Source organism: Marmota monax, unplaced genomic scaffold (assembly GCF_021218885.2).
Source record: "Marmota monax isolate L192 unplaced genomic scaffold, Marmota_monax_Labrador192_F-V1.1 WCK01_AAM20220418_F8-fsc00157, whole genome shotgun sequence".
NCBI lineage: Eukaryota > Metazoa > Chordata > Mammalia > Rodentia > Sciuridae > Marmota > Marmota monax.
In genome coordinates, this window is record NW_026694573.1 from 817,405 (window position 1) to 843,332 (window position 25,928).

The following is a 25,928-nucleotide window of genomic DNA, read 5'->3' on the forward strand; positions in this document are numbered from 1 at the left end:
GGCTTGCATCACCATTCTGGCTCCAAGTGCCTTAATTTTTTAAGATTATTCAAATTATTTATTTCACAATATGGTAATTTGTGTTTTCGAGGAAATGTCCCATTTTGTCAGAGTTGTCAAATTTGTGTGTGCATTGTTGTTCATAGTATCCCCTTATTATTATTTTTTTCATTATTTTTATTGGTTTTTTTGTAGTTATATATAACATTAGGATTCATTTTGGCATAATTATAAAGGCATGGAATGTAATTTGCTCTAATTCAATCCCCAGTACTTCCCCTTTTGCTCCCCACCTCCCTCCCCCTGTTCCCTTCCCCTACTCTACTGATCTTTCTGCTATTTACTTTTAGTTTTTTATTTTATTTTAATTTTTTTAATAGTTTGTGTCTTGTGGATGTACATGATGGTGAGATTCACTGTGGTATGTTCAGAGTTTGTGGTGACATCTCATTTAATTCTTAATTTTGGTAATTTGTATCTTCTTTCTTTTTATTTTTGTTAGTATTGCTAGAGGATTGCCAATTTTACTGATCCTTACAGAACTAGGTTTTTATTTTGTTAATTTCTGTCGTTTTTCTATCTTCAATTTCATTGATTTCTGCTTTTTATTATTTCCTGCCTTCCACTTGTTTTGTGTTTATTTGATCTTCTTCTATGGCCTTTTTTTAAGAGAGAGAGAGAGAGAGAGAGGGAGAGAGAGAGAGAGAATTTTTTAATATTTATTTTTCAGTTTTCGGTGGACACAACATCTTTATTTTATTTTATGAAGTGCTGAGGATCAAACCCAGCGCCCCGCGCATGCCAGGCGAGCATGTTACCGCTTGAGCCACATCTCCAGCCCTTCTATGGCTTCTTTAGGCAAGAACTGAGAGTAATAGTTGGAAGTTCTTATCTTGTGTAAACATCTAATGCTGTAAATTTATTTCTCAACATTGTTGTGTCCCACATATTTTGATATGTGGCATTGTCAATTTTTTTTCAGTTCAATATATCAATTAACCTCCTTTAAAGACTTCCGCTTTGACCCATGTCTTATTTAGAAGTATAATGTTTAGTTCCCAAATTTTTGACATTTTTTGTTATCTTTATGTTATTGATGTGCAGTTTGATTCCATCATGGTCATAAAACTCTATACCATTAAATTCCTTTCACAATTATTGAGAGACTTGTTCTATTCTACCCTTGCTCTTTTTCAAAACAACTCATATGTATCTCATATATCATAGAGTTTACCCATATGAAGTATATAAATCAGTATATTTAGCTTAGTATATTTCTTTAGAATATCTATCTAGAAGTGGAATTGCTAGATTATATAGAAATTCTATGTTGTTTAACATTTTGAGAAACTGCCAGACTATTTTCCAAAGTAGTCCCACAATTTTATGTTCCCACAAGCAATTTTCAAGGGTCCCAATTTCTCCACCAATCCTCACCAATGCTCCTTATTTTGTTTTTTTAGATAATAGCCATTGTAATGGGTGTGAAGTTGTATCTCATCGTGGTTTTAATATGCATTTCCCTTGTGGATAGTGATTTTGAGCTTCTTTTCAGGTGTTTATTGATCATTTGTATATTTCCAAAGAGAACTTTTTATTCAGATTGTCTGATCATTTTAAAATTTGGGTTTTTAAAATTAAATAATGAATTTTTCATATATTCTAGATACAAATTCCTCAACATAATATATGATTGCAAATATTTTCTCCTGTTCTATGGATTGTCTTTTTACTTTCATTATATATACACTTTTAAGCACAAAACTTTTTAATTTTGATGAAAACCAGTTGATGTCATATCCAAGAAAGCATTACCCAACCCAAGAACACAAAGATAGACTCTTCATCTTTTAAAAAATATTTTGTATAACTTTATTTTATTTATTCTTTATGGGGTGCTGAGGATCGAACCCAGTGCGCCTCACCCATGCTAGGCAAGCGCCAAAGCCCCAGCCCCAGGACTCTTCATCTTCAAGACATAAATGATAATCTCCCCTACTCCAGGGGCTGGGGATTGAACCCAGGACCTCATGCATGCTAGGCAAGTGGTCTACCACTGAGCTACATACATTCTATTCTTAATGACATGGATATTAGACCTTTGGTTATAATCCCACATGTCCCTGAGGCTCTTGTCATTTTCCCTCTAATTCATCTTCCCTCTCTTGTTAAATTGGGGTAATTCTATTACTCTGTCTTCAAATGAACTGACACATTCTTCCATTCCTTTCCTGTTGCTGTTGAGCCCATCCATTGACTTGTTAATTTAGTTGTTATTTGTTCTGGTTCTAAAATTTCCATTTGGTTCTTTTTATCTTTTATTTTTTGCTGAAACTTTCTTTTTTTTTTTTCAGTTGTTTTGAACTCATTAAAGAATTTTTATCATGGCTATTTGATAATCCTGATGTTTGTATCATGTCCATTTTGTGTCTCTTTACTTGTTTTCATATTAATACTTTGGTTATTATAAGACTCTGGATCTTATTTAATTATCGTATTTTAAGCAGGCTTCCTCTGACACTGTTCTGATAGGTGAAAGAGGACATTTTAATATTAGATGGTGGTGGAATTCCAGATTCTCCACCTGGCTACATTGACATCTGGGAGTAAGGAGATCCACGTTACTGCTAAGTGTGCCTGGGAGTTCATGTTCCTTACTAAGCCTCCACTTATACTACTCTGGCTGGTGTTAGTGTGTGAAATTTTTGTGTGACTGCCTTGTTAAATGCATGCTAGGTTAGGGGTTTGTGCATACCTCTGGGAAGAGGTGAAAGACCTCACTCTTCACTAGGTTTCTCCGACATTACCCTAGCAAAGACCTAGTAAGACCACAGGTTAGGAATGGAAGCCCAGGCTCCCTGTGTGGTCTCCACTGACACTGTGGTGAGAGAGGGATACCTGTTACCACACAGTACCCTCTTGGCCTCCTCTGACTACCACCCTGGCATGAGTGAAAGTCCAGAAGTCCAGGCTCCCCATTGCTGGTGAGAGTGGGTTTGGGGCTACAGGTTGAGTTGTTGTTGTTTTTTAATAGTAGTTTGACTTAGGTAAAATTGTTATTGTTTAAAAGTTTTCTTTTCTTTTTTTTTTTTTGGTGGTGCTGGGGATTGAACCCAGGGCCTTGTGCATGCCAGGCAAGCATTCTACTGAGCTATATCCCCAGCCCCAAAAGTCTTATGTCTTTCTAGGCTGCCTTTTTTTTTCTGATTCTTTTGCTAAAAGGAATAAGCTTGTATTGGGGCTTTTTCTGTCCACACCCATTCATATTTCTGGGTATCCAATTCCTCTAATATACAGCCTGGATTACACAAGTTAAGAAGAAAACCAGGGAACTCATCACTACTTCATCCTTGGGTCTCAAAGTCCCTAGTTGGTCTGCCTTAGTCTAACATTTAGAATCTCCTTATGTTTACTTTATTTATAATGTCCTGGATTTTTTGTGAAAGGAATAAGAGAGAGTATGTTTATTCATCTTCTGAGAAGCAAAGGCCTATTTTGCCTTCATTTTTGAAAGATTTTTTTTGTAGGTATAGAATTTGTTAGCCAGATTTTTTTTCCCTTGCAAAACTTTAAAGTATTGCAATGCTGTGTTCTTGTTTGCATTATTTTGGGTGAGAAATCTTGCCAGCCTTATCTTTGTTCCTCTGTACATAGTGTATTTTTTTTCCCTTGATGGTTTTTTAAGATGTTCTTTCTAGGAACTAGAGGCACAGCTGAGTGGGAGAACACATGCTTAGTATGCATGAGGCCCTGTATTCTAGCCCAACACACATATACACATACACACACAAATTCTCCTTAGCACTAATTGTTTTCAATGCTGTTTTGATATTATTGATTTATCTTAATTGGTCCATAAAGTGGAATTAACTTTAACATGTTCATACATGCATATGACATAGTTTTATTAATTTTACCTTGCTATTTCTCTTCTTTGCCATTCCTCTTCCCTTATCCTTATTCCCCTTCCACTACTTCACTGTTCTCCATTCAATTTTCATGAGAATCCACCCCCTTTTTAAAATTCCTTATTTCTCTATAGCTTCTACATATACAACTTTCCACCCTTGACTTTCTTGAATATGGCTTATTTTACCCAGCATGATATTCTCTAAATTTCATCCATTTATTATCAAATTACATAATTTCATTCTTCTTTATATCTAAGTAAAACACCATATTGCATACATACCACATTTTCTTATCCAATCATATGTTGAGGGACACCTAGGCTGGTTCCATAACTTGGTTATTGTGAATTGAGCTGCGATAAACAATGATGATGGCCATGTCACTATAATATACTGATTTTAGTTCTTTTGGATAAATACTGAGGAGACAGCTGGGTCTTATGGTGGTTCCATTTCTAGTCTTTGGAAGAATCTTCATGCTGCTTTCCAAAGTAGTGTACCAAGTTGCAGTTCTACCAGCAATGTATGATTATATGTTTACCCTTACCTTCTCTCCAGCATTTATTGTTATTTGTATTTTTGACGACTGCCATTCTAAGTGGAATGAGATAAAACCTCAGTGTGGTTTTTTTGTACCAAGGATGCTCAACCACTGAGCCATATTCCCAGCCCTTTTTAAAAAATTAATTTTAATGTTTTTATTTGGAGACAGGATCTCACTAAGTTGCTTAGGGCCTCGCTAAATTACTGAGGCTGGCTTTGAACCTGCTTCAGCTTCCCAAGTTGCTGGGATTAGAGGCATGTGCTACCACACCTGGCTCAGTGTAGTTTTAATTTGCATTTCCCTGATTGCTAAGGATGTTGAACATTTTTAAGTGTATTTGTTGGCAATTTGCATTTCTTCTTTTGAGAAATATCTGTTCAGTTCATTCACCCTTTTATTCATTGGGTTATTTGGTTTTTGGTGTTAAGTTTTTTGAATTCTATATATATTCTGGATATTAATCTATTGTTGGAAGAGGTTTTTGGTTTTTGGTGTTTTTTTTTTTTCCTGTTCTGTAGGCTCTCTTCATTCTTCTACTGTGCAGAAACTCTTTAATTTGAAGTCATTCCACTTGATTATTAATTTTTTTTATTTCTTGGGCTTTAGGAGTCTTGTTAATGAAGTTGCTGCCTGTGCCAATATGTTGGAGTGTTTGTTGATCCTACATTTTCTTCTAACAGTATAACAGTAGAAGTGTTGCCAGTCTCCTTCCTAGGTCTTGATCCACGCTGAGTTTTTTGTTCAGGGTGAGAAATAGGGATCCAGTCATATTTTTCTACATGTGGATATCCAATTTTCCTAGCACCATTCGTTAAAAATGGTGTTATTCTTTTCTTCAATGTATGTTTTTGGCACTGTTGTTAAGAATCAGATGACTGTTTATCCATGTCTGTGTCTTCTGTTCTATTGGCCTTCCTGTTTATATTTTATACCAACACCATGTTATTTTTATTACTGTAGCTCTGTAGTATAATTTGACATCAGGCATTGTAATGCCACTAGAATTACTCTTATTGCCCAGTATTGCTTTGGCTATTATAGGTCCTTTATCCTTGCATAAATTTTTGTTATTTATTTTTTCTTGTTCCATGAAGAATGTCATTGGTATTTTGATGAGAATTATATTGAATCTGTATACCTGTAGCACTAATTTCAAGTAATTTTGATTATGATATACTTTGGTGTCATTTTCATATTTCTTGTGTTTGGGATTGGATGTGTGGGTTTTATAGTTCTCATCAAATTTGCAAATTTTTAATTAGTGCTTCTTCAAGTATTATTTCTGCTATTCCTTTTTACACTTTTGGGGACTCTAATTATGTTATGTTAATGTCTTTGAAGTTGTCTCACAGCTTGCTGATACTATGTTCTTTTTTTGTTTTGTCTTGTTTTCCTCTGCATGTTCCAGTTTAAATTGTTTCTATTTTTATGTTTTCAAGTTCACAAATCATGTCTTTTGCAAACTCTGTTACTAATCCCATCCATCTTTGTCAAAATTGGAAGCCCTCCTTGACATGAGAATAGGCAGAAGAAAACTAAAAAAAAAAATATAGCTTAATTTTTCTTTTCTTGATCTGGAAGAATTTTTTGGTGGCTAGAAAATAAAGCTAAAAACCATACAGGGAAGCCTTTATAGATTGAAATATTTTTTTAAAAATTACATTTCTATGATATCTTGAAAAGATCATAAATAGAGGAACCGGGTGTGGTAGCACATGCCTGTAATCCCAGTGGCTTGGGAGGCTGAGGCAGGAGGATTGTAAGTTCAAAGCTAGCCTCAGCAATTTAGCGAGAACATGTCTCAAAAAAATTTTTTTTTTTTGTACCAGGGAGTGAATTCAGGGGCATTCGACCACTGAGCCACATACCCAGCCCTTTTATTTTATTTTATTTTTTTAATATTTTTTTTTTTTGTTTTTGGCGGATACTTCATCTTTCTTTGTATGTGGTGCTGAGGATTGAACCCGGGCCGCACGCATGCCAGGCGAGTGTGCTACCGCTTGAGCCACATCCCCAGCCCTCATGTCTCAAAATTAAAAAAAAAAAAATTGAAAAAGGGATAGCGATGAGTCTCAGTGGTTGAGTGCTTCCGGGTTCAATCACCAGTACAAAACAAAACAAATGGCAAATGATATCTGCCATATATATGACAATAAGTTAATGTTTCTAATATGCAAAGTAAAGAAAGCACACACTCAGTATGTAGACACACAGACAATTCATCTGAGAGGAAATAAAATGACCAATACAAATTAGAAAAAAGTAACCTCATCACTATTCAAAAAACATAAATTAAAAAATAGAATTTTTTTTTCCTCCAATTTAACACTGTGGGTACCTAATGCTGGTGATAGACAATGAAAAAGTACAGTCAGATGAGGAGTCTCAGTAATACTGCTTGCTGGGTATGATCCAGAATTCTATCAGGAATTTTTGAAAATCATCCAAAATACCAAGGTTTATGAATAATGGTACTCATAACAGTATTATTTATAATACAAAAATTATCACTTATAAAACTATGGTTGCTAATTTAATCAGCTTTATATCACTGTAATCAAAATACCTGATAAGAACAAATTAGAGGAAGAAAAGTGTTTGGGGGAATTATAGTTTCAGAGGTCTCTGTCCATAGATGTCCATTGCTCTGGGCCCAAGGTGAGGCACCATGTTGTGGCAGAAAGACCCAGGAGGGAAGCTCCTCAGTTTATGGTAAGGTCAGAAAGTGAGGGAGGGTGGGTGGGGGGGGCGGGGAGAGAGAGAGAGAGAGAGAGAGAGAGAGAAGGAGGAAGGAGCCACAGGAAGATGCAAGATGCGCCTTTCAGGATATACCTCCAGTGACCTACCTTCCCTAGTTATGCCCCACATGCCTATGATTACCACCGAGTCAGTCATTGACTGGTTAGGTTAGAGATCTAATTATCTAATCATCTTACCTCTGAATAGTCCTGAATTAACAGAAGATTTTTGGGGGACACCTCATATGGAAACCATAACACCTGCATAATTATCAAAATACAGTAATTCCTTTGGATCTATGGGTTCCACATCCATAGGTTCAATCAACCACAGATCAAAAATATTAGGAAAAAAATTTCAATCAGAACATGTAAAGACTAATTTTCTTGTCATTATTCTCTAATCAATGGCATTTACACTATATTTATCATAAGGAATCTAGAGATGATTTAAAGTATACAGGAGGATGCACACAGGTTATACAAAGTATTATACTACTTACTACACTATTTATGAAACTTTACACTACTTATTACATTATTACACTATTTAACATAAAATATTAAATCATTTGTGGATTTGGTGTCTGAGGGGTGGGAGGGGGTATTCTGGAAACAACTGCCACAGATACTGAGGGGCAAGTATATTGAACCCCTATCATCAGTTCATGGTCCATCTTGAGCCAGGAAGAACTTTCCACTAAGCCCCCTTCACAACCCTTTGATGTTTAGCCCTTTATCATCTCCACTTTACAGAACTTCAGAACAAATTGCTCATGTTCATACCCCACCTGTGAGTGGCAGAGACTGATTCCATCCTGATCTGCTGGAAACAAACAATCATGAGGGTGTTTTTAACAGAGTAGGGAAGAGTTTGTGATATGATGCCAAGTGACAAAGGAGAATCTACCATGACTCCAAGATTTTAAGAAGAATATGAAATTGTTGCAAAATACAGCATGCAGAGAAGGAAGGTGAAGAGAGGCCACAGGAGTGCTGCAGGTGTGAGGAGTGAAGGGACTGGAGGCCAGCTTCCAAGCCCTGGAGCACCACTTCCACTTTACCATGACCTCAGTTGAGAGATCCTGCAGGGAGGCCCTGGACCAAGCAGAGACCAACATCTGGTTGGTCCTTGAAAGGGTAAGAGATCTGCTGGACTTGGCAGCTCTGTCAGCTAGAGCACTCTGTCCCCCATTTACCTACCCACTGAGGAAGTTAAAGTACAGTGGCCTCTGATTTTGACAAACAGCTAATAGTACCAACCTTGAGAGAAGGGCCTGGGCTCAGATGAGCTTAAAATCAAAGGAGCCAGCTGGTTGTGGTGGCACACAAATTCCATCAGCTTGGGAGGCTGAGGCAGGAGGATTGAAAGTTCAAAGGCTGCCTCAGCAACTTAACAAGGCTCTAAGCAACTCAGAGAGACCCTGTCTCTAAATAAAATACAAAAATGGGGGCTGGGGATGTGGCTCAGTGATTAAGCACCCCTGGGTTCAATCCCTGGTACCCCCCCCCCAAAAAAAAAAAAGAAAGAAAGAAATCAAGGGAGGTGGGTGGGGGTGATTCTTACCACCTGGAGGGCTCTCAGAAATGGCAGGGGAGGTCTGAGGATTAGCATCAGCCTCTCCTGCAACTTCATAAACTCCACAACAGATGGCTTCATTATCAATGGGGAAACTAAGGCACAAAGAGACCAGGTCACTAGACTAGAAATTTGACTGCTTGTATGAGTGAATCTGACTCCATGTCTGCTGTTGGCCACAGAAAATAACAATATCAACAACAACTGAGGCTGGGTACCCACTCAGGGTGCTCCTCATAGCTTCGCAGGTAATTGTGTCCTCCCACACAGGACACTTCAGGCACCCAGCCCAATTGTCAGTGACACAGGAGGTCCCGAGCTTTTATCCTCAGGCCTGCAGGAGCAGTGGCTCTTGCCAAGAAAGCGTTTCAGGCAGCACTCTGTGTTTAGAGATTCTGTAAACATCTGCTGAATTGGAGGGAAATATCCTTAACTGTTTCAAAGCCAAAAGATAGAAGGAATACTGTTTTTCACTTCCCCTGAAATGAAATCTGTTAACTGGGAACTCCAAAAACTCAATCCTCAGGAACTTGAAGCCTAAACTTAGATTGTCCTTGGAAGGTCAAAGGATCCCTGTGGGGCAGGGTCAGCCAGCAGCTGCTCAAGATAAACTTTGCTTTTCTGCAGACTCAGGTCTTTCTCTCACACAATTAATGAGATCCTGTGGCACTTCCCCTGGGAGAGCAGAACAATAGCTGTGAAAGAGCAGGTGGCCTTGGCCAGGCTTGCCTTAGAAGCCCCTCACCAGAGATCAGGATTCATATCCCTGAACAGCCCTGGGCACCTTCTGACTTTGGCCTGTAAGGCCCTGTCCCACCTCAGCACTCTGGCCACTCCTGCCTCCTTCTGCTCTCCACCCCCTTAACTGATGCAGAGCCCCACCCCAGGGCTCTGGGGAGGGCTTCTGGGGATTGAACCCAGGACTTTATGCATGCTAGGTGAGCTACACCCCAGCCCAAAATGCACCTAAGCATTTTTAAGATCTTGCACCAGCACTTCCTTCTGTTCTACTGGAAACTTCTTTCTGGGACTGCTGAAACTTTTCTTTCTTTCTTCTGAGAGGCCTTTACTGATCTGTTTCCTAACCAGTTATTGGTTTATCGTCAGTTCCTTCAGCTTCTTGTGCTGTGTGCTCTGGCAGAGAAAGTGCCAGGCACACAGTAGTTGGTCAGCTCCTCAATGAGAGGAAGGAATGGTGGGTATGTCCTGGTGATTTGAACTGTGCCACTGGAGGCAATCCTTGATCTGGAGATAGGTTTAAAGAGAGCAGAATCAACCCTGGATGCCATCTCTAGGCCTCTGCAGTGGCTCTGGTTTTACTGCAGGTCAGGACCATGACCAACATGTGGAGCCTGAGATTCTACACCAGAGAGACATGAGCTCACTAGGGCCATCTGGGGTGCCAGAATGGGGGTGGAGAGAGGGAGAATAGTAGATAGCCCAAGGGAGAGTCTTGGGCTGGTTGAAGTCTCAAGCTAGCTGGAGGAGTAGCAGGTAGCCTCCTACCTGGAACTGATGCATGAAGATGACCACCCTATTGAGGATTAAGTGGAAGAAAATGCACTATAGACAGGAGGGATCATGGATGCCAGACAGACCAGTTTGAGACTTAGAGGAAGGTGAGTCTTGTTGGAGCATGAAGTGTGTGCTCAGAGCCACACGGAGCCTGGCAGCTAAGCTGGCAGGGATATACTCCCCTGCATATGATCCAGGAGAGGGGCCTGACAGGATAGAACAGCTGGGCAAGGGTGAACCCTGTGTGACCTGAAAAGGCTGCAGTAGTTGTCCCAAGAAGATGGTAGCATTGAAGGTGGTGGGAAGGCTAGGGAGGTCCCTGGATTGGGCCAAGGGGAAGCAGGACTGAGAGTATGGGCCCCTGTAGTGGACAGGGAAGGGGACATCAAGGAGGACCTACCTACAAAAAAGGGAGTAGTCCACAGGTCTGCAGAAGGAAGAAAGTACCAAGTTACAGAGTGGTTGGGAGGAGGTATCCCACTTTTCAGGGAAAAATTGGATGGAGACAAGTGAGGATGACAGATGTTGTGGTTTAGACATTAGGTGTCCCCCAAAAAGCTCTTGTATAAGACAATATAAGAAAGCTTAGGAGTGAAATGATTGGGTTATGAGAATCTTAACCTAATCAGTATTAATCCACTCTAGGGATTAACTGGATGGTAACTGTAGGCAGGTAAGGGCTAAAGGAGGTGGTTTTCTGGGGGCATGCCTCTGGGATATATATTTTGTATTGGTTGAGCAGAGCTATTCCAGCTGCTTTCCACCACCACACCCTTCCACCATGATATTCTGCCTCACCTCAGCCCCAAGGAATGGAGTTGGTCATCTAAGGGCTAAGATTACTGAAACTGTGAGCCCTAAAATAAACTCTTCCTCTTCTAAAACTGTTCTTCTCAGGTCTTTTGGTCACAGCAGTGAAAAAGCTGACTAAAATGACAGCCCCCACCCCCATTCCAAGGCCCAGAAAACTTGCCTTCAGTACCTCCCCAGATGGGATGAACCAGGCACTGGTCTTATCTCATTTACTCCATTCAGAGCCACCTTTTTTTTTTTTTTTTTTAAGAGAACTTTTTAATATTTATTTTTTAGTTTTTTTTTCGGCAGACACAACATCTTTGTTTGTATGTGGTGCTGAGGCTCGAACCCGGGCCGCACACATGCCAGGCAAGCGAGCTACCGCTTGAGCCAAATCCCCAGCCCTCAGAGCCACCTTAAGAGAAGGAATCTGGGCCCTGTGAGGGAGAGATCTATCAAAGCCCCCATGTCTGTGATTGGCATCAACAATATCATCCCTTCTCTGTGGAGGGCCTGAGCACTTTGGACCAGAGAAAAAAAATGTATCCTGCAGTCTCAGTCCAGGGCTGACAGTCCAGACTTGGTTGAAAACAAAGGAGCCTTCAGGGAATGGGGAGGGACTGCTGGAAAGGGGCTGGTGCCCCCATGGGTTTGTGGGCTGTGGGGTCTGGTGCCCCCACCTGAGCCTCAGGGGGCTCAATGTGTCCACCCCAGTGGACCTTTCAAGAAATGGCTGGGCCATTGTGCAGAAGAATGCCCGGAAATCCCGCACCTCCCTCCTCCAGCGAGGATGGGGGCTCTTCCTCCTGGTCAGGAAACTCCAAGTTGGCTTCCGGAAGGTGGCCTGGGGGCTGGGGTGGCAGGGCATCACCGACACTAGTGGGAGGGCAGGACACAGTCCTTTTGTGTCCCTTTGTTTCTTCTGTTCAAGGACCCGGAGTAGGCTGCCCAGCATGGGGCCACTGCTGCCCATGGGAGCACAGCCTATACGCTGGGTAACTGAGGAACACTAGGGACTTCCTGAAGTGGTGTTGCCTGAGCTGGGCCTCAAAGAATGGGGGATGGGCATCATCACGGGAAAAGGAACAGCCAGGCAAAAGTTGAGGGCTATGGAAGCTCCCCTCCCTCACAGGGGTAAAGTAGGGTTATTCAGGAAAGTCCCCTGCGCCGCCCACTTTGGGATAGAGTCTGAGGCTCCAGGGAGGCATGAAGGTGGTGGTGTTGGGCAGGATTTTGAATTTGGGATCCTGGGACCGATCACTATAGCTCTGCCTCGGACTCAGAGATGCACTGGAGAATGAGAGTGCAGAAAACGCGCCTAGTTTGGACTACAGGGCAGACTCTGAAGGCAGACCTAGGTGTCTCACCTGAGAGAAGAGAAGGACCTGTGACACCGCCCTCCCCCCGCACCAGGCCTCTTCGCGGTGGTGTTGGGATAGGAGGCTCCTGCAGACCTTGGTCGGGGATGAATGCAGTTGGTCCGGGTGGGAAGGACCATCAGAGTTCGAGATGTAGGCGTGGTACTGTACAGGCTGGAGGTTATATATCTCTTAAAGTGGCAGGTCCGGCACATGCAAGAGGTGGTTCGCTCCAGACCATCCCAGAATGGGCCACACCGCGACTAGGACAACAGCAGGGTTGGGGCTCTGAGGTAGGGGCTGGGCCGAAAGCGGCCGGGGCGCCGTCGGCTACCCTCAAGCGCAATTGTTCACTTAACTCCAGCTGGCGGGGCGGGGGGTGAGGGGTGGGGTTAAGGGAAGCCTGGGATTGGTTGCGGGCTGATGGCCAGCGAATGGATTGGCTGCAGTGGTCTGTGAGTTTGGGTCCCGGAAGCAGAGTCCGCCCCCCGAGACTTCAAAAGGTGGGCCCCCAAGAGGCTCCTGCAGAGTTGAGGCAGTGCCGCAGGCCCGCAGGGTAAGCAGACTGCTAGTGGTGAGGTGGCTGAGTGGGCGCAAACGAACCAGGGTACTAGGGTGGGCGCAGGGCGCCGAGTCGCATCGCCAAAGCAGTGAGGCTCGCTCCGGGAGGCCCAGGGGCCAGAGCGCGCGCACCTCGCCTCCAGACATGGGGTCGGCAGCGTTAGAAATTTTGGGTCTGGTGCTGTGCCTAGTGGGCTGGGTAGGCCTGATACTGGCATGCGGACTGCCCATGTGGCAGGTGACCGCCTTCCTGGACCACAACATCGTGACAGCGCAGACCACATGGAAGGGGCTGTGGATGTCATGTGTGGTGCAGAGCACAGGGCACATGCAGTGCAAGGTGTATGAGTCTGTGCTGGCACTGAGCACCGAGGTGCAGGCGGCGAGGGCGCTCACCGTCGGCGCGGTGCTACTGGCGCTGGTTGCGCTCTTCGTAAGCCTGGCGGGCGCACAGTGCACTACCTGTGTGGCCCCAGGCCCAGCTAAAGCCCGCGTGGCTCTCACAGGCGGGGTGCTTTATGCGCTGTGCGGGCTGCTGGCACTCGTGCCACTCTGCTGGTTCGCCAACATCGTAGTCCGTGAGTTCTACGACCCGGCGGTGCCAGTGTCACAGAAGTATGAGCTGGGTGCTGCCTTGTACATCGGGTGGGCGGCCTCTGCTTTGCTCATGTGCGGTGGCGGCCTCGTGTGCTGCGGAGCCTGGGTCTGCGCTGGCCGCCCGGACCTCAGCTTTCCAGTCAAGTATTCTGCGCCACGGCGGCCGACGGCCAGCGGTGACTACGACAAGAAGAACTACGTCTGAAGGCGCAGGGTACAGCGGTGTCCCTCCCGGCAGCCAAGCGAGCGAACGGAAGAACCAGACCGAAGCGCAGCGCACGGACGGCAGCCGCGGTAGGGTTGAGCCGCGCACAGATCGTGGAACATCTGGCTCTGCGTACTGACAGGACCTGCCAGGGTCCGAACCCCGTTCTCTGTGACCTCCACCAACCAAGCTCTGGCCCTCGCCCTGTACTAAACAGACGACGCGTACTTGTGAGGACTTTATAGTTTTCTTTTCCACGCGCTGAGGTGACTATGACGTGGGTAGGACTCTTGGCTTCCTTCGGCCGAGTGGGCACTGCAGATGCCAATTCCTTCCCGACCCTGGGTGGGTGGGTGGGGTCTTGCATGCTGCCTTAGTTCCCTGCAGCTTTGCCTGAATTCGTTAGAGCAGAGCCCACAGTCCCAAATCTGGGCTGCTGAAGGGACGTGTAAAAAACAGCCTTTTTTCTCGGCGCTTGGGCTCAAGGGACCGAGGGACTTGGCTTGGACCTCCCTGTCTCACACCCATCATTCTCCCCACCACAGGCGAGGCTTGCAGGCACCAGAACATGAGCTGGGGCACTGCCCTCTTTGCAGCTGGGGTGGGGGTCGGGAGGTTAAGAATTTGCTTAGTAAATGGTTTTAACACTCTGGCCTGCGTACTGTCCTCTGTTTAGTTATCCCTGTGCCCAGCACCTCCATTCACCCACCCATCCGCAGACTCCTCTCTGAAGTCTCCTATGAGGACCTCTCAGGGCTGCTCCCTAGGGCTCCATGATCTTTTCCCTAGTCCTTCCTGCCACCTCATCACCCTCCCACCAGGTGGGAGACAAACAACCTAGATCACCACAACCTAGGAAGATGGGAAGAGGCTGTCATGAGGCCACAGTTGGGAGGGATGGAGGCAGACCCTAGTAGAGGATCAGGCTGAAATACCCAGCAAAAGACTGGGAAGTGGGGACTTGAAATGTGGGAAGTACCGAGGGTGGGCAGCCTGGTTGCTTCCCCCAGAAAAGACACAATCCCCCTATGAACCAAAATGAGGTTTTCTACCTGCCCTTCCATGGCTTGCCTAGCTCTGAGTAACATCAAGCAGCCAGACATCTGCACAAAGCCAATCAGGCCCTTTCCAACAGCAGGGTGGGAAGGAGTGAATCCAGGATGTGTTCGTTCTAGCAAGGTTTGCTGGAGGGACAACAGTGTTGCCATGGGGAGAAGAGGCCTGTTGCCCAGACTACCTCAGCTCTGCTCCAGCCCCTTGTCCTGGCTCCTCTGCCAGTCACAGCATGGCTCTGTGTAGGGTCTCTGCCTACCCTGCTGCCTGGCAGGCAGACCAATCTGATACAGACTGTGTGGCCCTTCCTACCTTTTGTGTTGGTGGGAGCTGTTCCAGAAGGGCAGGGCAGAGCGATCTATTCTATTTGGAAAAATCATAGTTTCTAACCCTGTTTTAGGCACTTTGAATTTGTGCACTTTTACTTTCTACCAAAAGACCAGGAGATGAATAGAGCAGTGGGGGAGGGGAGAGCAAGGTGCTTCAGGCCCAGCCAGCAGGAAGGCTTGGCATCTGCCTCCAACCTAGCCTCTAGAGCTCTGCCCAGAAATGCTTGGGTCATGTCCAATAATAGTGAGGAGCCTCCCAAGCCTGGCCAGGTTCCCCATCCTAGGGAGGAGAAAGAGCCCTAAGGATGTGGGCTCAGAAGTGCTCAGGGTAAATTCCAGTAAGTCACAGGGGAGCCAGCAGGTGGAAATTCTGGGGAGGTTGAACTTTCTGATGGCCTAAGTCCTCATCAATGGAAGCTACAGTGAGGGCCCCACTACCCAGAGGTCCTCAGCAGGGCCTGAACCTGGGCCTGGGTAGCAGGGACCAGAAACAGACCTTGAGTTTATAAGTATATGATACTAGAGCATGATCCTGGGTGGTGCCAAAGCAAAGGTTCTTATATGATTACACCTGGTAGCTGGGGCCTAGTAGTGTGGGAGTCCAAGAAGGTGTTCAGCCCAGAGCTGAGCCCTGAGGCTATCCTGAGGTGGCTCATCCCACACAAACCCTTTTCCAGAGTACAGAATATGGAAGGGCAGCTGTACAACCTCTAAGCTTTTCCAAATGGCTAGGGTGAGCAGCTTGAGGGCCTGGGGAGACAGACCTGCCTGATCCAAGCCAGGAAAGGCCTGGGTAAACTCCAACTCATGATCAATGGTACCACTAGAAGTCAGAGGAAAGGAGCTAGCCTCCAATCCAGTTGACCCCACTGTCCTTTTCAAGGGCACCCCACCTATCTGTGTCCTCATTGCCAAACCACTCGTTGCAGGCTTTTCCCCACTGATGTACAACCTGCCTAAGGACTGTCAAATGCTAAATACCCCACCTCCAGCAGCCCAAATGCCTCACGGTGGATATTTCCCGCCAGCCTGCCTATTTCCCCAGCACCCATGTCCCCTGGCAGTGGCCACAGATTTGTGTTAACAACTCTCTTCAATAGGAAGGGAAGGAACCACCCTCTCCTCTGGTGCTCAGGAGACATCTAGGAAGGGTGGAGGAACTAACCCCAGGACTTCCCTAACTAGGAAGTCCTTGCTGCCCTGAATGTTGTGGAAGATGCTGAATTCCCATTCAGTTTGGAACTTCTGTGTCCAGGATGTGGCTGATGCCTACAGCTGGGCCTCGGGGATATAGTGTCTCTACTTGTGACATGCTCAACCAGTCAGGTCCTTCCTGGCCTGAAGCCTTCCCTTTGCTGTTTTCCTTTTCTGCAGAATGGTATGCCCACTGCTTGTCAGCAGAGATCAGGACACCTGGACAGATACTGAATGATGAGGCAAGGGCCAGTGTGTGTATTAGAGGGTGGTCAAGAGGGCAGACTTGTTGGAATAACTTTCACTTTGCAGCTACCAGCTATGAGCAACTCAGAGTGTTAGGAAAAACCTACGCTCATACAGGCCTGATAAGAACATCTGCAGGATGGGGCGCTCTGCTCTAGCAAGCCATCAGTGAAACTACATCCTCAGTGCTTGAGGTCTGCGTTGCGAAGCTACCAGGCCAGGAAACCTAGAGTTAGATGCTTCAGGGCATGAAACCCCTGACTCATAACGGCCCCTCCCCTAGGGACAAAGATCCTTCCAGACTGCTTCCCATCACGTAGCAATATTTAGAGCTTCATCATAGCGCAGTTACATTAGACATAAGATGATTGGTTTCTAGATGTTATATAACCTGCTTGCTTATGTATGATTGGAAGATGCATTCTGTATCAATTGTAATCACTTCCACATTAAGTGAGCTGCTGGACATCAGCTGAGGTTGCCACCTGCCTGCTCTCTCACCAGCTTATCAGCTCCTGGTGTCTGTGTATTGACTCCATGTCTCTACCCGCCCGTGACTGAGGTAGCCGAGTGACCAACTCAACCACACCAGTAGACTGACAAAACCCACACAGACTTACAATGTTGACAAGGCCAGCCAGACAGAAGGAAGTGGTAGACAGGTAGAACCAGGTCCCATTTGATCTTGCTGGACAGTGGTTGGTGCAGGTATCATGAGGAGATCCCAGACTCTGGTGCTGTAGGGCCCAGCTTCCTACTACCATTGAGAGGTCTAGATGATAGGGTCCTTAGGGTGTGGAGGAGGGGGAGGCACATCTCTGTGCTTCCTGGCATGGAGGATGCTGGGGACAAAGGACCAAGCCTCCCGTGGACCCAAGGAAGGAAGGTTCAGGGCACATCTAAGTGCTGGCCCCAAGAGCAGAGCATTAATGGGGAAACAGAACTTAAAATAAGTATTTTATTCCATTAAAAGCCACTATCCCTGCATCTCAAACTATACCCATAATTTAAAATCTAAATAAAAGCCAATTAAATATAAATAAAGAGAAGGAGGTCATTTCTGAAGAAATCAAATTCTGGAAAAGAAAAGGAAAAAAAGGTTTCAAACAAGTCTGATGTCTCAAATGTAACAAACTGCCCAGGCCTTCCCTCTGGCTTGCTGGGCTGCTGCTTTTGAGCAGCCTCAACCCCAGGGGTGAGGGCAGGTATCCCCAGGATAGAAAGCCACCCCAGATCCACCAAGGTACCCATCATTCTCTGCTGGGATTTGAGCTGTCCACATGAGAGCCCCGAATGCCCTCGGGGGCCCCAAACACTTTCTTTCTTGGAAGACCCCACTTAGCTGTTTATCTTTCTAGGGTGGCCCCATGGCACCTTACTGAGGCTTCTCTCCTTACTTTGCCTGGCCAGTTCCCCATCTCTTGCCCCCTTTATCCCTCAGCATGCAGCATTTTCCCACCTCCCATTAGGCACCTCACCCCTGCCTGGCCAGCAGGATGCACACAGCAGGGTTGATATCAGATTGCAAGGAAGAGGTCTGCCTCCAATGCAGGTCCACTGCCTGAGAGCTCCCATATGTAACCTTACACCTCTGCTCCCAAATAAAGAGCCGGGTACTCATGCTCCCAACTCACTGTCTAAGGGTATCAGCCAAATATACTCAGGCTCAAAGTCACTGCTGATAGATAACACAGACCTCACTGAGAACCCAGAACCTGTTCCCCCAATATGGTCCTGTACATTTAAGCCCCTCGGAGGGATGGACTACAGGGTCCCCAAGACCCCCTATACTATTCTGGTCTCTGTCCCCTGTGTTTTTCAGCTCACCATGGATAGGGGGAGCAGAGAGGACTACTTGTCTCAGGAGACCCTCTACATCAGAGCCTTGGCAGGGTCATCTGCCACAGCAATAGACTCCGGCCTAGGGCTAGCAAGAGTATTCACTGTAGAAGCTCTGGGATAACAAACGGTCACACAGAAAAGGTTGCCTATCCCCACTTCCCAAAGGACCTTCAAGAAAGAGGTGGTATGTGGGACAGTAGGGAGAACCTGGCTGGGGAGGTATCTTGGGTCACAGTGGCTTGTTGGTGGCTCACAATGAGCCTCTTAGGACAGCCATTCACTGGTGAAGGCTCGTGACATTTTGTAATTTGCAGCTGAGCAGCTGCCAACAACTTTGCTTTTTCAAACATCGAGTACACCAAAGCCCAGATAGTTGGCTCTGTAGACTCCAGCACAGAGCCTGACATGAAGGCTGTGGGAGCAGGAGGCTCTAGGTGACCTCTGAGGGCAGAGCCAGAGAGTTTGTGTGTCCCAAGTGTCCCACATGCAATGCCCAATCCCATGGTGTGGTCAGCAGAGGGCGAATGCCAGGTCTTTCTGAAGAGATTAACAGGATTTAATGAAATTAGGTTCCTAAAAAATGCCCCATTGTGGCCCTGCTGGCGGCCTAAGGACAGGCATTCTTGGAAAAAATATATTGGTCCCAAATCTTCTCAAAAACCCATCTGAAACCCAAGTAAAAGACTCCATTGAGGAAGGACAAAGCTGGGACTCAGGATAGGGCTGTGATAAGGCAGGAAGCCAGGTCATCTTGAGGACCCCAATCTTCCCCCCAGCTCACCTCAGGACAGCAGGGAGACAAGGGCATCCAGGAACTTGCTCCGATCCTCAGCCTTCAGCTCAATTACTAAGTAATGAAAGAAAAACATCTTGTGAGAAGGGAGGAGTGAGAAAAACAAGGCAAGAAACGTGAACTCCCTCTTCCTGACACTCTTAGACCTAAGCAGCCTTCTACTACATTCCAAACTGTATAGGCTCTTCCATGGCCTGTAATATTCTAGACTATTTGATTCCATTTCTCCATCTCACTGTATTTGATCCTTAGACCTGCTGGCTGCACTAGGGAAAGGCCAGAGCCATGGCCCGTGGGGAAGATCCTCTGGGCAGCTAGGTATCAGCAATGACAGGCTATAGAGGAGACATAGGAGATGTATCAACTCAGAGTAATACAGACCTGAAAAGGGACGGGCCTTTCCACCCCATCCAGCACAGGTGCCTTCCCCCAGAGTGGGTTGTGGGAGACCTAAACCTCCTGCCCTACTCTGCCTATGCCTCAGATTTAGTGTCCTCTTCTGTAAGAAGGGGATACAATACAAACTGCCTGAATCTTGAAGGTCCATCAGGTTCAGCCAAACACATGGATCCTGATCAAAGAGCAACACTGAGCTCTGGAACAGGGCTGGTCTGGTTTTGGAGCAGTTCACGCTGTAGGCCACTACCCCAGGAGTCCCATGCCCAGCCCACGAAAGCAGGTACTAGCTACACTTCATTCCCCATACCCCTCTCCAGCTGTCCAAACCTCAGGGGAAACCAGGCAGCTTTCAATCCCAAATCTTCCTGGAGACAACCTTTCCCACAACACATGCTACATAGAATAGACTGAAACTACACAGCACCACAGCCATGACGGCTATGGCATAAGGAAGCAGGTTCTGAGACTGTTCAGGGAATTTGAATACAGACTGGGTCTCCTGGGACAGTGACTTGTAAGGACACAGGGTGGTGGTATAAGAAAAAGGACCTTTCTAGGATATAAAGAAGTACTAAGGAGTATTTTGGGCTTCTCCAAACTCCTATGGTGAAATCTAAAACCCAGCATATCTCAGAATATCACTAGATTTGAAGACAGGGCATTCAAAGAGGTAACAGGCCCTGCTGTTCCTTGCCCACACTGTGGAAGATGATCCTGATTTGGTGGGAAAATGATCTTCAGGGCAGGAATGTAAGTCTAAAGCTGGGCTCCCAAATCCCTAGAGCAACTGGGAGCTGCTTTGCCTGGGGCTAGTTTCAAGAAGAGAGGAAGGCTGTTGGCCAGGCACCTTTGGCAATGTCAATGTGCCTCTTTCCAGGGACAGATGGAAGTGTGGCCAAAAGGCAGAGACACTCACCTGAGAGGTCAAAATGGTTGTGCAGTGTCCGGGAGCTGGTGCTTTCTGCTGCTTTCTCAAAGGCCCGTCCAAAAAAGCTGTGGGGGAAAAAAAGGCCTCTTGCAATGGGACCCTTTCCATCTATGCCCACTGTGACAGATGTAGGAAGATAAATGTCACTTGATTCAGTGAGGCTGATGGGCCAACATGACAAGATGGAGTCCAAGGCTCCCCAACTCTACCAACCCAAGACAAGAGGAAGCCACTCACTTTTTTCGGTCAGAACCGTCGGTCTCTGGGGGGATACCTACTACCGTCACTGTGCCCTGCTCTGTGCTCAGAGGGGCAGCCATCACCAGGGGCAAAAGCTTGCAGCGTCGGTTCTTTGTCTGTAGAGACAAGGACATCCTCAGTCAAGTTTTGTCTCTAATTCATCTTTTGACATAGTCATTCCATTCAGAGGTTTGGTTTCAGAGCCAGCTCCAGCCTTATAGTTCTGCCCTGAAGATTACTTTCCCACCAAGATAGGGTCATCTTCCACAGTGTGGGCAAGGCATAGTGGGCCCAAGGGTGCCACTGATACCACAGGGCAGAGTATATCATTCAGGGTTCAGGAGTACCAACAGTGTCAGGCTACTCCTCAGAAACTATAGGGACTCTCCTGTCACCAGAGGACATGCCAGAGTCCCCACCTGATGTTTTGGCTCCAGCCTCCTGTTATCCACCATCCCAATCCCACGTGCCCTGCTTGTTCCTTACAGGGGCTTTGCCCTTGCTATATGCCCCATCACTTCCTTTAGGTCCTGCTGCACCTGTTGCCTTCTCTAGGAATGTCCCTTTGTCCAACAGTCCCACTTCATCCTGCTCCTTCCTCTCTGTAGCATGTGCCTCTACCTGAAACTGCTCAGAGGGGCAGCCATCACCAGGGGCAAAAGCCACAGTGTGGGCAAGGAACAGCAGGGCCTGTTACCTCTTTGAATGCCCTGTCTTCAAATCTAGTGATATTCTGAGATATGCTGGGTTTTAGATTTCACCATAGGAGTTTGGAGGAGCCCAAAATACTCCTTAATGAGGGCAAAAACATCCTCACTCCTCTTGTGTCCCCTTGCTACACTAGCATTCCCTCAGAACAGAGACTCTGAGTGTCATCTCAGTGCCATTTCCACAGCAACCTTATCTTTCAACCAAGGTAACCGACTGCCCTGGTTTGTACAGGATCAAGGGGAGTCTCAGGATGTGAATGGGGACAGTTGGCCACTCTATGAAAACAGGGCCTAATGGTTATTCAATCAATGTCTGATAACTAAATGAATCCTGTGAAGTACATATTTGTTCACTGTTTTACAGATGAGGAAACAGAGGCTCAGAGATCCGATAATTCATTTCATATCACATAACTGACAAATGAAGGAGACTGAGATCTGAATCAAGCCTAGAGGATTTCAAAGCTCATTTTTTATTTCTAGTTCACCTTTTGACATATAGTCATTTCAGTCAGGGGATTGGTTTCAGAGCCCTCCATGGATACCAAAACCCAAGGATCTCAAGTCCCTTACATAAAATGGTTCAGTATTTGCTTAGAATCTATGCATGTCTTCTTATGTATTTAAATATCTCTACAGACTGCTTATAAAACAATGCATATCACTTCACTTACATGGATCCAGCATAGTACTCAGTGAAGAATGAATTTTGATCTTTGAAATTCTGAAATTTTTTCCCAAACAATAACAAAAAATTATACATACATACATTGCACATTCTGTTTTGTTTTTCTGTAGTGGTAGGGGTCAAATCCAGGGCCTCATCCATGGTTAGGCAAGTGCTCTACCACTGAACTACACCCCTTTCAAAATATTTTTGATCCAAGGTTGGTTGAATCCAAGGAGGCAGAACCCATCAATACTGAAGGCTAGCCAACATTCATATAATTATTCTGTAGGTTAGTTTAGTGGCATGAGCGAATTTTAACTTCCTATTACACATTTTATTTAGAATATCTCCCAGAGTAAACCCTCATCCTGAAGCAGAGTAAGACTTTGATTACTGAAATGTGTTGGGACCATCCTTTTTACAATTATGCCTGGGAAGAGCCTGATAGCCTGATGTTAGCTGTTTAAGGATCTCTGCCTAAATACCACCCAAGTTAGGCATGTGCTCCAAATCAAAGCAAAGTTAGGCCAAAAGAAGACAAATTCACATGCAGAAAGTTAGCCTAGAAGACAAACTTTCAATGGAAAGCAAGTCTGTGTTACAACCAATTCCATGATTTTCTGACCTGCCCCACTGCTCTGTGTGGGCTCCTCTATTCGTCCATATGAACAATGAGTGATGAAATTAGAGCTTGTGGAAACTGGAAGGTTTTTAGAGGTCAGCTGAAAAACAATATAGTTCAGAAAAAGGGACAAGTCCAGCTCCCACAGCTGCTGAACAGCCACAGGTAACCTTAGCCACCATCTAACACCTAGTCCAGAGTGCTTACCAAGCATCTGCATGCCTGCACCCATAGCCCCATGTGCCTAGATTCTTACCGAACACACAAAGGACTTGAGCAGGTGTTTGCTGAGCAGGCTCAGAGATGCTGGCTTGGAGAATAACATGACATCTGGAGTGCCCTGGGAGGGAGAGAGAGATAGTCATTGGAGGCCATCAGTAGGCATGGCCCAGTACCTATGCATTGAGGAAAGACTAACCTCCATAAGGGAGCAGTAGAGGAAAGGCCCCTGAGAGATGACAAGGTTGGTGCAGAGGCAGCTGGCGATGGTCTGCTGGGTGGCTCTTAGCTGCTTCTTGGCGAGTTCCAAGCCAAGGTACAATTTGTCCAGGTTACTCCTGAAATAGGGCAAACGCTGCTTTGGGCATTGCCTATTGGTAAAATATCAAGTCACAAATAGATTGCTTGGATTCCTGGCTCAAGAAGGGCTTTATGGATAAAAGTTTGCCTTTTTTGCCTGCTAAGTTCCCCTTCACATAAAAGGAAGGAAAAAATGAATAAACTACTGTAATGGAAGTAAGAAAGGGTGATGCCATCAGAAGATAGGAGACTGAAGATCATACAAAAGGTGGTCTGAGGAAGGTACCTGGAAGGCTTTGACAGAGGGGAGGCTTGGGCAAGGGCTAGAGGGAAAGACAGGAGACCCTTCTGCCCAATAGATGGATTTTTACTCTTCTTCCCAGAAAGGGAGAGTTCCCTTCTGAACAAGAAATGAATCCTCTGTTTAGGGCCCTCAAGCAAAGCTGTGTCTGACAGAAGTCCCAAGTGTGATACCTCCAATCCACCAAGATAAAGTGATGCCTTCTGGCCAGCAAGCTGGAGGCCAGGTACTCAGAGGTCAGCCAAGATTCCACAATACCCTTCCTAAATATAAAGTACATCAAACCACTTGAGAATCTAAGTCTGGCACATGAAAGAAAGACAATGTCCAATGCCCTATCTAAGAATTCTATACCAACTACACTCATGAACCGTCTTACCATATGCATTTCATAACTGCTCTTAACAGCTTTTTAAAATAGGTACATATTCAGCTATTCTGAGCACTGGCCCCAGAGGGCTAAAATGAAAAATCTGAGCCTGGTGCTTGAAAGAATGACAATTTTCAATGTCATTCTCAATTTGGAAGATTCCAGGTCACCTTAGGAAGACCCTGTCTCAAAATGAAAACTTAAAAATGTACAAAAATAAGTTGTATTTCTACATAATAACAATAAGTAAACTAAAAATGAAGAAAAAGAAGTCCAAATATTTAGGAATAAGTTTAATTTTAAACATAAAGTTCATACTCTGCTATCATGGCAATAATCACAAAATTGATCTACAGATTAAATATTCTTTGCAAGAATTGGCAAGGTTGTCCAAATATTTATATGGAAATTCAAGTTACCAGTCTAGTCAACACAATCTCAAAAAAGGGAAAATTGGAACACTCACATTTTCCAGTTTCAAACTCTGCCACAAAGCTACGGTAATCAAATCAAAATGTGATACTTTTTAGGATAGACATGGATGTTGGAAGCAAACTGAGAATCTAGAAATAAATCCTCACATTTATGGTGAACTAGTTGATTTTCCACACAGATGTTAAAATAATTCAAAGGGAGAACAAATCATTTTTTTCAACAAACAGTGCTGGGACAAGAGGATGCCCATATATATGCAAAGGAATTAAGTTAGATCTCTTCATTACACCAAACACAAAACATAACCTCAAATAAATCAGACATCTAATGTAAGAGCTAAAACCACAAAATTTTTAAAACACTGTGAAATCTTTGTATTCTTCTATTAGGCAATAGTTTCTTAGTTATGCCACAAAAAGCATAAGAAACAAAGGGAAAAAACAGATAATCTAGACATCATCAAAATTTAAAACCTGTGATTCAAAGGACACTATTAAAGTGAAAAGTTAACCCACAGGATAAGAAAAATATTTGCAAATTATATACCTGCTAAAGGACTTGTATTTAGTACAGGTAAAATAACTTTCATAATTCAATAATAAAAAGACAAATATCTAATTTAAAAATAGGTAAAGTACTCTAACAAACAAATCTCCAAACATGATAGACCAACATGAAAAGATGTTCAACATTATTAGCGATAAAGGAAATGCAAATAAAAAGTAAGATACTTCTTCATGCTCACTAGGATGGCTATAATCCAAACCACAGACAATAACAAGTTGGGGAACATATGGAGAAACCAGAACCCTCATATACTGCTGCTGGGAATGTAAAAGGGTAGAGAGAGCCACTGTGGAAATTTCTCAAGAGGTTAAACCTAGAATAACCATGTAATTTAGCAATTCCATCCTTAGACATGTAACCAAGAGAAATGAAAACATGACTACACAAAAACTGGTGGAAACAAACCATATGTCTATCAACTAATGAACTGGTAAACGATATCCATTCATTGAAATATTATCTACAATTAAAGGCATGAATTACCAATATAAGCTATACCATGGATGAACCCTGCAAACATTATGGTAACTGAAAGAAGTCAGAGATAAAGGACTATGCACTGTATAATTCCATTTATACAAAATGACCAGAATAACAAATCTATGAAAGTGATTGCTTATGTCTGGGAGGGATGGGGGATTTGGGAGGTGAGAGCTAAGTGCTGTGACATTTCTTTTGGGGACAATGAAAATAGTCTAACATTAGACAGTGGTTATGGATGTACTTTATACTAAAAGTCATAACATCATACACTTTATTATTATTATTTTTAGATACATCATATACTTTAAATGGGTGAATTGTTTGGTACATGAATTATATCTCAATAATACTGTTTAAAAAAAGTATGTTAGTGAGAAGACCCAGGAAATCCCAGAAAGCAGGACCCCCTATTTTTTACCATTGC

At 44.7% G+C, this 25,928-nt stretch overlaps 2 protein-coding genes across 2 annotated transcripts in view; one reads left to right on the forward strand and one right to left on the reverse strand.

Moving 5' to 3' along the window:
- Positions 1–12,865: 12,865 nt before the first annotated feature.
- On the forward strand, positions 12,866–14,455 carry Cldn5 (claudin 5). The gene has a single exon (XM_046421056.2). The coding sequence runs from the start codon at positions 13,147–13,149 to the stop codon at positions 13,801–13,803; it is 657 nt and encodes a 218-aa protein (XP_046277012.1). The 5' UTR covers positions 12,866–13,146; the 3' UTR covers positions 13,804–14,455.
- Positions 14,456–17,569: 3,114 nt separating this feature from the next.
- Positions 17,570–25,928, reverse strand: part of Cdc45 (cell division cycle 45) — a 31,759-nt gene continuing 23,400 nt past the window's right edge. The window contains exons 14-19 of the mRNA XM_046421052.2: positions 23,248–23,386; positions 23,086–23,169; positions 20,825–20,943; positions 20,576–20,652; positions 19,249–19,314; positions 17,570–17,701 (exon numbers count right to left, since the gene is read on the reverse strand). Coding sequence (XP_046277008.1) covers positions 19,250–19,314; positions 20,576–20,652; positions 20,825–20,943; positions 23,086–23,169; positions 23,248–23,386 — 484 coding nt within the window. The 3' untranslated portion in view covers positions 17,570–17,701; position 19,249. The remainder of the gene's footprint in view (positions 17,702–19,248; positions 19,315–20,575; positions 20,653–20,824; positions 20,944–23,085; positions 23,170–23,247; positions 23,387–25,928) is intronic.

Bases quoted from the DNA above. Each gene is read 5' to 3' on its own strand.
- Cldn5 (XM_046421056.2), top strand. From the start codon at position 13,147: ATGGGGTCGGCAGCGTTAGAAATTTTGGGTCTGGTGCTGTGCCTAGTG.